Raw genomic sequence first — 12,225 nt, 5'->3', positions numbered from 1 at the left:
TGATACTGAATGTTTCTCTAAAAGCCTCAAATTGTAGAGACAGAATAAATATGGAAATCTCTTATTTTTATTTTGTTTTAGTTTTACAGAGTTTTTCTGTGAAGTATAAATTTGAAGAACTCATAAAAAACACTCAACGCATTATTAAAATTCTATGATATAGTTTTAGCTTTTTTTTTTTTTTTTAAATCTTATGTCATGATTGTGTGAATTTTCCTGTATCTGTTTTGTGTAGCTGTAGCTCAGCTCCAAAGACAGATTAGCTGTCTTGCTAAATGTTCCCAGAAAGTATGACTGAGATTCCTTCTTAATACCCTTCTCAGCTGAGCTTATGTATAATCCTTTTCAAAGTGTAAAATGCCGAGGGATGTTTATATGCTGTAGCTTATATGACAGTATATTGTTGTTCCTTCACACTTCACTGAACTGTCTTCGAATACTAATCTATAAATCACTTACAATTCTCATATGCACTTTAAAACTTTGTGCAGCTCGTGGCATTGTATGTTCTTTTCTAGATATATAAGACACTTTAGTGTAAAAAACAACAGACTAATGATTTCACATTTGTTTTTCTGCGGTACTTAGGGGCCTTTGCTGAAACAAGGGACAAATTATGCTGGACCCTGTAGGACTGCATGGGTATGTCCTGCTTTAAGGGAGCTGTAAGTGGGTGGGCAGAGGTGGGATCTTCCCATCTCATTCATGGCAGAACACTTTTCTTTTTTTTTTAAAAATAAAAATAAAAATATTATTTTATTCTATTTTTGTTTTTATTTTTCCCCTGAGATCATATAGGCTTGGGCAGAGTTTGCAATTGAATCGATATCTCCTGAATTTCAAAGGCTGCACTTCCACTATTCATTAGTCTTTTTTTTTTTTTTTTCAAGGGTTAATAAATATCAACAAGCTAACTCATATTTCTGAAAGCAAGTGCCTTCTCCCCACTAACCTAATTAGAAGCTATTCTTTCCCATGTAGAAATGAGGTTCAATGCTGTAAGGTTTTTCTCAATTTCAGGGGAGAATGGGGATTCCTGCAAGTGGGGCTCTGGGTAAGAATTAAGTGAAGAAAGGAGAAGAAGTAGGAGACTCCCTGGCTCTTCCTTGCCAGGGCAGAAGAAAAACTTTGCCCTGTGGTGAAAATAGGATCCCTGACTGCTCTAGTGGGCTGGCTGTGGATGGAAGAGGAAGGGGTAGTGGAGTGGTGTGTCTCCTATACTGCTTTGCTTCAGGACAAATCTGTGCTGAACAAGCATGGGGTGACACCCACATGATCAGTCCGTGTGATGCAAAGGGTTTATTGTTTAAGGAAGAGAATACATAGGAAGGAACTTTTTTTTTTTTTTTTTTTTTTTTTTTTTTTTTTTTTTTTTTTTTTTTTCCCCTGAAGAACTTGGCTTGAGAGGCAGAATAGGAGAACAGATTTTTTTTCCCCTGTTCTCTGTAGTGGTCAGAAGGGTTTTCCATGCATCTCCTTGGGCAGTTTTGCTTGCCTAGGTCTTCCTATGAAAACTGTTCAGCCTGAATTATTTGCAGTTGTATGAACATGGACATCTGTGTGCTCAGCACAACAAACTCCCGTGAGACTATAATGCCACCAGGGCATATCAAACATGCAACTGTCTGCTACAGAGGGAAGTCTGACATCTGACAACACGCTAAGGCTTTGGGACCTCTCTCCTACATCAGAGCTTAAAGGCTTATGGCTGTAATTAAATTTACCTTTTAACTACAATTCTGCTATTGGCTTCCATAACAGTCTCTCTAAGCCTGTTCTAGCCATGCAGCTAGAAGATTTAGCCAGTTAAGCATGTGATGAGATGTGTACTGTTCAAAACTGGCGGAGCTGGGATTCTCCAAAGCAGTGTTGGCTCTGGTGCTTGGTGAGCAACCCGGGCACTTCTGCTTTCCATAAAGCATCATGGCCCACGCTTGCTTCCCTGAAGAAAGAAGTAACACCCAGGAAGGATTTTATTTATTTAAAGGTTTTTAACTATGAAATGGAAATGCACCAAAAATGCCTTCATTAATCTGATTGGATAGCTGAACCCCCAGGAAAACAAAACAATTTCATAAGATGAAGCATGCATGCTTTTAGCCTTGGTTGAGCAGATCTTACTCAGAGGTAGGGCTTTTGTTTGTTTATTTATTTAATGTTCTTTTCCTTATTTTGCAAACTAGATTTTACAAGTTTTTGTTGCGAGAACAGAAGGGGCAGCATCTGGCTTCATGGGCTGAACTGGAGGGATGGAACAGGGCTAGCAGAATGTGTCTGGATCATGACTTGTGATGTAGATTATTTACTTTATTTTTACTGTTTTTATTTTATTTACTTTTTTTTTTTTTTTTTTTTTTTTAAAACCTAAACACCATATTTTTATCAGCAAAGCAGAGTTGGCTGTACAGTCCCCACTTCCCCTGAACTCCAGCACCTTTGGAAGAAGAATTCTACCAAAAGCAAACAAATAAAGTAAGATGTAAATTTCATAGCTTATTAGAAAGTAAACATCTCTCCATCAAAACACAACCCACCTTTTCTTCCACTGCAAACAGCTGGCTTAACCCCCCCTGAGCACCGAAAGGGGGAAGGATAAATAAATAAATAATCTTGAAGCTTAGTGGAAGCCTTGAGGTTTTTAACGCGATTTCTCAGTGTCCGTGCTGGGGTAGGGGGGAAGATCGGGATAAACCCGGAGCAGGGGAGCTGTGCGGGGCGAGGGGCGCGGAGCTGAGCGTTCCCCCCCCACACGCCGCGGCGGCCCCGGAGTGCTGGGGGCGGGCAGAGCCGCGCTCGCCTCGCCTCTGCTTTTGGAGGGCGGGGGAAAGAAGCGGCCGGGTGGGGAAGTGGGGGGGTTGTTTTGGGTTTGGGTTTGGAGCTGGGAAGCCGGGAAGCCAGCTCGCCAAGCCCTGCGGCCGGGGGCGAAGTCCCGGTGCGGGGGCAGCCCGCCCTGTCCATCCTCCCGGCGGGGCGCAGAGCCCCCCCAGCCCAACTTTCCCGGCCGGCCCCAGCATGAACCAGACGGCCGGGGTGACCAACAACGTTCGCTGCTCCGGCGGCAAAGGGCCCAAGGTAAGACCTATAAACTGCCCTGTTCCTCCTCGGCTGTTCCCGGGCAGCAGCCCCGACCCTAAACCTGTGGCTTTGGAGCAGCTCTCCCCGCCCCGGGGCAGCATCCCTCCGGTCCTGCACTTCGCCAACTTGAGCATCCACCCTTCTCTGGCTACCCCCAGCTCTGGGCTCACGGCCGGGTTCACGCCCTTTAGGCTGCGGCTCCGGGAGGTGCCGAAGAGGGGTTGTAGGGAGCGAGGATGCTGCGGCCTCGTAGCATCAGTGCTGGACCGGTCCCGGCTGGCGCTCCTGCTTCTAAGGGGTTAAAATGATGTGAAAGTAAAGATTAGCGCCGGTGTGCTGTGTGCGGTCAGGTGCGTCTGCTGCTTTGCTTCTTGCCACGGTGTGTTTGCATAGCCAGCATCTGGAGAAAAAAAAATAATAGCTGGGATAAAACACCTGATTGTGTGCTCTGCTGAATCCAACAGAAATGGAATGGGGTTCTTGCACCTGATTCTGATCAAATTTGCACTAGCCTTTTCTGGTATTAATGAGCATGGCCCTTGCATTTGTCTTTACAACACTGGTACGCTGTAATGTTAAACGAGAGTTGGGTAAATTAATGTGCCTCTTGTAAGCAATTCTGTTGATGCTTCTACAACTCTTCAAAGTGTATTTCAATGTTTGTATTTCTATCGGGAGAAAGGGGGGAGTGGAGGGGAGGAGGGAAGGGGTTTTTGCTTGATTTTTCTCCCCAAAGATTTCAAATGTCTTTGTAAGGCTAGCATTTTGTAGAGAGACATGTTTCCGTGTTAGTTAATGGGGTGCACCATAAAGAAATGCAAAATTTATGTTTCACCAGAAATGGTGCTGTTAGCTTCTTTTTTATTTCTTATTTTACCTCTTAATACTGGCTTTGCGTTCCGTCTTCTAGACTTGACGTGGTGGTGCTGTTTAAAATGCTGGTTCTGCTGCTCACCTGGTTGGCAACGTCCCGTTTAATCAGTACAGTCCTGCTTGTGAGAGTTTGCCAACTCTTAGGCACACTGATGTACCCTGTACCTCTCCTGAAAAATGAATTCTGTTAGTCCTTTTTTTCTCATATGATGTTTTAAGGAATAAACCCACTTGTCCTGCATCTATGTGAGTATTAAAAGACGCTACATGATGAAGGCTGTGGAAGTACACAAACAGATTAGATGAGTCTGCTGAAGTTATTTACTTAGCTCCATGACTAATCATATATTTGAAGTGAAACCCATTCATAAGCAATTTGCATAATTCAAGGGCCTTAAACTGAAGGTCCTCCATGGATCTTGCCTGTAATTTCAAAGTCGGGCCTCCTTTCTTTGGACTTTCTGGTTTTCTGTGAGTTTTGGGTTTAGCAGGTAAGGTTATTGCATGTCAGTAATAATTTATTTTATCAAGCTGCTTTAGTGCAGAAGGAAGAGACGAGCCTCAAATGTGTATGTTCTTAGCACATGGTAACTGATACCTTTGTATTTGTCTTGAAGGCAACCTCATCTTATTTTCAGACATTGTAATAAATGGATATTTTTTTTTCCATTGGAAATAAATATATATTTTTTTCAAATCAGAAGATTGACATGATTGATGGTTTCAAGTTTTTAATTAAAACACAGTGAGCTCCATGGATGACTGATTTATTTGCAAGAAAACCTTGCAGAGCTCAGAAATGTGAGCATATAAAATAGAACCAAAAAATAACCATCTGAAAAATGTCTGTGGTGGACTAGACAAGAGGCAAAATAACTAAGTGTTTTGTGACACTGACTTCTGAAGCATGGAAATGCTTGTGAGATGTTTAATGTCTGTTTTTTTTTTTTTTTTTTTTTTTTTTTTTTCTGGGGAAAAAAAATAAGACAAAAAAAAAAAAAAGCAAACCAAACTTCTCTGGCTTACCCATCTCCTAACTTTTGAACTCACTGGCTAACTTTAATCAAAATAGACAGAACTATGGAAGTGTTGCAAACATCAACTTTCTACAAGTGGCATGGAAATCAATTGCTTCATAGAGAAGAATAACTAACCTGAACAAGGGAAGAAATAGGGAGAAATCATCCCTTATCTCCACTTGCCCTGTCTCATCAACCCAGTCAGCATGTGGATATAAGTACAACACGGGCTGTCCACAGACCATCCCAGGCTGCGTAGAGGTTGGGACAGAATGGGGGAAAGGAAGAAGTGTTGAATAAACTCCCAAAAGAACTGGATGGTTTTGTTAGGAAAGCAGCAGCAATGTGTGAGAGCTGGGGTATTTGCAAGAGAGGATGGGTTGTGCAAATAGTGTGGGGTGGAAATCCATTGCAAATCAAGCACTATTATTTTCACAGCTCATGAAATAAATTGTTCTTTTTCCTTCCCCCAAAATATGTTAGCACATTGTGTCATCTTAAGAGCTGCAATTGCCAAGTCACTGGGGCAAGGTCACTCTTCTTCCTGTCTTCACTTGATTTTTCCTCTTGCTAGACAATAAGCACTCAGGCTCCAACTTTCCTCTGAAAGATTTACAGCTATGCACAGTTGTGATGAGCAGTGGAGACAACGTTTTAGTGAGGGATACTCACTTAAGTGACTGCCTTGGTTGTAATTTCAAAGTGTAGTAATGCTTGCCCACTAAAACATGTAAGGTTTACAGACATTTCCATGTAACACCTTTTACCTGTTTTAACCAAGATCTATCTCTAAGACACGAATGGTTTCTACTGAATGGCTGCAATTTGTTTGTTAGAGAGAACTATTTTTGAGAAATTGTTGGTGTACATATGGTTTTTAATGCTCTTTTTTTTTTTTTTTTCTTTTTTTTTTTTTTCCTGCCTATGACTAATCCCATTGCCTTTCTTAAGAGAATTTGTGGGAGGAAGGAGAGTGGATTCACCCCAACACTGCAATGAAAATCTTCATTGTAGGAACATTTCTGACATGTTTGGGTGCTTGGGGTAGTGAGCCCTAAACTGCTGAGAGTCTGCACAAAACCAGCCAGCCCTCTTGTGTGGGCTGAGAGCAGGCTTCAGCTCAAAGGAAGTGAGCATTTTTGAAGAGATGGTTCAATTATTCAGATACTGGCATAAGAATTTGGGGGTCAGTTCCCAGCTGTCTCATTTTGACAGATTTCTTGAATGAATTAACGAGGGCTAGCTCCATATGGGGACTCAGACACTTCAGCACTGCACATTGCAGCTCCTGGCTCTTGGTTTCTGTTAGCAGTCCAGAGCCCTGTGCCAACCAACACAAGGCACTGAAGTTGTCTTAAATCTTGCTTCTTTTCTGAAATTATTACCAAAGTAGATGTTGTGAGAAGTCATTATTTGATATTGACACTCCCAATTTCATCCATCTCAAGGGAGGAAAGTCTACAGAAAAACATTGGGAGTCATTTCTTTCTTTGGAAACTGTTCTGGTTGGGGTCTTCTATCTGTGTACAGAGAGCAAGGAGGTATTGCAGTGAGCAGGATTTGTGGATCTGGTGTACTTTTAAGCACTGATGGGGATTCAGAGTCTGACCAGCTCCTGTACTCCAGGGAGTTACTGTAGCTAAAGGAGGACAGGCTGCTGCACAGCAGGAGCACTCCTGTATTCCCCTCTTGGAGAAGGGCCAGCGCCTGTTCTTCGGAGTGGGGAAGGAGATGGAAAGCCTCAATGTCTCCAGGGGAGAGAGGGATGCACTTTCTCTTTACTTTGTGTGAAAATACATTTAGCCAAACCGTTGGCTCATACACACATCTGGAGGGTATGGTTTGAATCCCACAGTTTTGTACAGCAGCCTCATGTGAAGATTACTGCATAATGGTTGGCACAACACTCCTGCTGATTCAGTCTCTTCTGATTTCTCTCTGGCCATCTCTTTGAATGAATATATCTGTGGTAGCTCTTTAGTGTGGAGCTCAGTCTTAGACACAGTCAATGTGCATCTTTTGGGTAAGGTTTCCTACCTCTGAGACATGATGTCCCATCAGATATTGGTACAGCTCTGTTGGTGTACACCAGTACACAATGTATGACCCCAGTAGCACATCAGTGATGAGATCCCAAATAGCCTGCATTTGTTATGACGGTAATGCTTTTATTTTGATACCTAAATTGCAATGTTTTGTTAGACATTTAAATCTATTTGTGGATCTAGGCTTTAACCTCTTCTTCATTCAGATCGCAATGAGTGGGTTGGAGGTGAGTGTTTTTTTCTCATAACAGGAGTGATAGGAATCACTCAAGCTCTATGGCAAAAAGAAACAACACTGGGATAAAATTGAGTAAATGGTGTATGTTCCCATCGTGGTTTTCCTACGTGTGGCTTACAGGACACATTTTAGGCTACAGGAGATACTGAGCAACCACCCTTCCTCTCTTGGCTTTATGTATGTCTGCATATTAAGAAAAGCTCATTGAATCAAACTCTTGAGGTTGGGACATCTGCCTGAATAACTGTAACTTGATTTTTAATCAGCACTAATGAATGCCTGAGGATATCAGCAAATCATTTGGACAGTCTTCTTCTTCTTCTTTTTTTTTTTTTTTCTTCTCATTTTAAAGAAGAGACAATTGTACTAATTATCAATATCAGTATGCAAGAAAGTGGGTATGAAAACAACTCAGTGGAGTAATTTAAAGTCTTTGTAAAAGTAAAGTACACTGAATTATGATGAACTGGAGATAGAGTTTTGATTGTACCTTTGGTTTCACTGCCATTATTTTGAAAATCACAAAATTAACCTATAAGAGAAATAATTTGTAGTTTTGGGGTGTCCATACAGAACAGAGTATTTGCAAGGAGTTCAAGGGGTTGATCTAAATGGGCAGTGCAGTGCTCATGCATCTGTGGTCAACAGCTCAATAATGACCTTTAAACGGGATATGAAAGATTTTTTTTGTTTGTTTGTTAATGTTGCTTTATTCTTTAAACTGTCCTATAATAAAAGATTGTTTCATCTTTACTGGGTGAATCTAATTCTCTTCTCTTCTACATGAACTATTACCCCATGTGAATTTCACTGTTTTCAGTTGAATTACTACTTATTTATGTTGGTTTAATTGCAGACAGATTCAATACCTCTAAATTTATGAAAGCAATAGAGCTGCAGCATTTCTAGCACTCCTGGATGCAGAAAATGAAGATAAAGAAGCTATAGTAGTTCCTGTGTATTATTGCTAAAGTGGAAACAAGTTCAATTTTACTTGCACATTGCATTTTACTGTGTAGGGGAAGATGCCATGTATGGGCACAACTAAGGAGTATATTTATGAGTTGTCCATTTTTAATACCCTATTGGGAACGGAAGGTTGAATTCTGCACCCTATAAGTATTAAAGTAGGACCTGCTGTGGCTGCTAGGGTTTTAAAGCACGATCAGTTAGCCATCTTCAAAATCCACCCCTGCTCGATGGGCAGACCCTTAAGAAATCACACTTCCATCTCAAGACATCAAGCTTTCAGAATAGTCTAATATAGCACTGCATGAGAGCCCCTGCCACGTTTGAGGCCCAGCCCTGCTGGATGCTGTAACTCCTTATAGACAGAAATGGCTTTGCCTCAGAGAGTTTACACTTGAAGTTGACAATAGGGGCAAAAATCTGGGATAATAGGAGAATTGCCTTGTTTATACAGACAGTGAAGTAAGGCGCTGAATGTAAACTACCAAACATAACAAACCTAATAATTTACTAAATACTTAATACTTAACTGAATTTCTCTATCATAGACAAAGAAGGCAAAACTAGCTATTGTCCATTTAAGATCCAGTTGGCACATATGCTCTCAACATCCCACCAACATATCCCTCTCTAAAAAACGTATTATCTCTTGCCCAGTATAAGTGTCAGCAGGAGAAAGTTGGGGTCAATGAAAAGGAAAAAATTTATTGACTTGGGAAACCTATACACTTCCTCTGTCCTTTAGGAAGCCAGGATTTAGTCTGGCTACTCATGGAGAAACATTTATTTTGTACACGGGGTGGAATTGTGTAGTGTTGATTTAACTCTTTCCCCTATATCAGTTTTTACAGATCCTCTATCTACTCTATCCTTTGTGGGGGATTGTTCACAAATCAGCAGAGGAAGGCAAAACCTGCCAAAACTGGGAAAGATGAACTGTAAATCAAGAAAAAATGCTAGGGAACTTCAGGGGAAGTGTTTGAAACTGTTTTTGTCACATTCTCACTCTTTCTTGTAAACTGTAAGTTCTCAGTTGGCAGTATCTGGTGGAAGCGCTGAATTAGTGAGAGATGTTTTGCTTCTGTTGATGTAAATGAAAAGACTTAAGAAATTTCTAAAACCTTAAGCAACCCAGCCTTGAGAATTTTAGGAGTATTGATTGTGTATTATCTCAGACAGTGAAATCTGATTTCTCTGTGGTTCTCCTTGTATACCTGATGGCTTTTGCCAGTTAATTCCAGGCATATTCCCTTGAGTGCTTCCTTGCACCCGTCCTAGTGCCAGCTGTTCTGTAAGGTTTCCAGCAACTGAAAATTTTGCAAGGAGCGTGATGGTTCAACACTAGAAATTTTGGTGGAAGATGCAAAGATACCCTTTGAAGTATGGGAAGACAAAGGGAGATGGCCAGGCTGACTTTATAAATGCCCAATGGATCATGAACCTCTTGGTAGGGGTCATGCTTTCCCCAGATGAAGAGAATCTAATTGCGAAGTGCAACCTGGGGAGCAGCTCCTGCAGTGCTTGTTGATCCCACTCGTTTGTGACATACCACATGTATTCTGGGCGATGGGGAGTAAAAGGAGTGGGGTTGGTTGTATGGTTGTGCAGGTATGCACCTGCAAGGGTGTATTTTGCCTAGAGCAGATGTTATTTCAAGGTTTTTGAGGGAACATAAGAAAGAGGTTGGAGAAGGACTATTCTTTCACCAGTAAATGCTTGCCAGGAGCATTATGGTAGGGCTGTGAGGAGTTTCCAGCTATGTGGGTGATTTTGTTCTCCATATCTCTGCAGTGACCTCAGGTGAGGGCAGCCCCAAGCCCTGAATCTAAATGAGCTCTGGGGATCTGCAACATCAGAGCCATCCTGCTCTGGGTTTATTTGTGGGTGCTGCTCTCTGCTGCTGTTTTTCATCTTTAATGAGAGCTGAACACACCATAAAATTTTATTGAGTGTTTATGCTAACAAAATTAACTAACAGTTGGTGCTTTAAAAACGCAGCCGGAGCTGTGAGTGTTATAACTGGAATCTGCAATGGCTTTTTAACTGGTGTAGGACAGGGCAAATGTGTGAGCATCAATGTCATCTAACTGCAAACCTCTTTATATTAACTTGTTATTGACCAGAGCAATTTAATAGAAATTTCAAGAAAATCTTAATGTGATATGTGCTGATATGTGCTCAACCCTGCCCCTGCTGCCCCCCCCCCCCCCCAGCCAAAAAAAAAATAATCCCCCCTCCAAAAATCAAAAAAAGGCAGTCATAGCTGGAAGCTACATCAAAAATGTGGGGCTAATTTATAATACCAAGACCAGTGGGCTGATAATCAAAATAAATTAGCTTAGCAATTTCAGTACTTAAGTGCTTAAGTCAAATAATAGGAAGAAGATTTATTTTAGCATTTTGACTATTGTGTTTCCCAATAAAACAGATATAATATCATGCTGTGAACGCGGTATGGATCACTTGAGGCCATTGACTTCAGCAAGAGTACAAAGAACCTCTAGGCTATAGAAAAATAAGAAAAGGGATTAACTTCAGATGCAATTTCTTGTTCACTGGAACTCATCTGGGTTATTTCTATATTGGTGCTGTTAAGTAAACAGGAGAGACATTTGCCTTATTTATTTATTTTTCTCATTTGTTTATTTTTGTGCATCTTACCTACACCTATTCTGGACAGAATTCAATATTTATGATTTTTATATTATGCTGGGGATTTTTATGCCCATTTTAAACAAAAATAGCTAGATTGACATGCTGGGACATTTCTTTTGTAGATGAAATGGTTTGGTTATCAGTCAGAATTGAGAAAAATGACCTAGGTATTGGTAGGGCTAATTTGCATTTCATGGTGTTTCCAGAAATAAAGTTTGGTGTATAGACTTGCATAATGCTAAAGGGGAAGATCTTGATTCACTTATTAAGTCCCATGTTGCACTGGGATGTTGGCCAAGTGATTCGGGCTTTATGTTTTTGCATTGTCACTTAAAAATCAGCTGGGATCTAAGATAAAGGCCAGACACTGCTGCCAGCAAGAAAAAAATGCCCTAACCTGCTTTTAGTCTCTCAGTATGGTCTTGGGGGTCTACTGTGAAATCACAGCAGTCTAGTAATTGTTCCATACTGGGGCAAATATTCTGTCCATGCTTTAGTTTTTTTCTGTTGCTAAGAATATGTATGAGCACTTCCTTTGCATGGTCTGCCAGCTCTTTCATGAAGGATAACAACTTTGTAACCCACTAAGTGGGGTTTCCCTTCTTATCGTTCGCCTTATATTACTGTGTTTAAAATCAGAGATTTTAGGAAATGTTAACATTGTTATGAACATATTCTCCTTTGAGTTCAGGCATAGGACGGACAGCAACACAGAAGGATGCTTGGTCCTTATACTGTGAAATGCAAACCTTGCTCTGGAAAATGTCCCCAGGGGAACCTTATGCAAAGGAGCAAGTTGAGCTTGGAATCAAAATGCATGTGGCGAGAGCAGGAGCATGTCAAATTTTCAGCTTGTTTGAAGGGGAGATTCTTAATATTAGGAAATGGTGGGGTAGCAAGAAAGAGAGCATGTAGACTAATTTCTAGGTGTTGTGCCTTAGAGTAGGAAAAATGAAAGATGCTGTGGCAAACCAAAGGCTTTTCCACATTGAGAGTCCCAGGGAGAGTGTTGGGAGGTGACAGAGGTGGCTGGTGCTGGGCCCCTGCCAGCTAGGCCTGCAAACTGAAAAGGGGCAGAACAGCAATGTTTCGAGGTGAGCTAACTTGCTTATTTGCAGATGGCATCTCAAATTGGAATGCTAGGAAGAGGTTTAAATTATGGCAGACAGATGTGTGCTGCTGCTAATTTACTCAGGGCAGTAGATACACCATATGCTTTTTTTTTTTTTTTTAATGTTTCTTTATGCATTAGTTTATGCTTCTAGGCTTTTGACTCTTGGACTTCCTCTTAGCATCCCAACACCATTGTGTTTGCAGCTCTTCAGTGCAGTATTTCTTTATGCAACTAAGA

The 12,225-nt window shown here is 41.1% G+C and overlaps 1 protein-coding gene across 1 annotated transcript in view; it reads left to right on the top strand.

The window, feature by feature from the left end:
* The first annotated feature begins 2,846 nt into the window (after positions 1–2,846).
* Positions 2,847–12,225, top strand: part of DPP6 (dipeptidyl peptidase like 6) — a 548,682-nt gene continuing 539,303 nt past the window's right edge. Inside the window, exon 1 of the mRNA XM_027450427.3 lies at positions 2,847–3,072. Coding sequence (XP_027306228.1) covers positions 3,013–3,072 — 60 coding nt within the window. The 5' untranslated portion in view covers positions 2,847–3,012. The remainder of the gene's footprint in view (positions 3,073–12,225) is intronic.

This window comes from Anas platyrhynchos, chromosome 2, assembly GCF_047663525.1.
Source record: "Anas platyrhynchos isolate ZD024472 breed Pekin duck chromosome 2, IASCAAS_PekinDuck_T2T, whole genome shotgun sequence".
Taxonomy (NCBI): domain Eukaryota; kingdom Metazoa; phylum Chordata; class Aves; order Anseriformes; family Anatidae; genus Anas; species Anas platyrhynchos.
The sequence above is the reverse complement of the archived record's forward strand: the minus strand, read 5'-3'. Positions and strand labels throughout refer to the sequence as shown.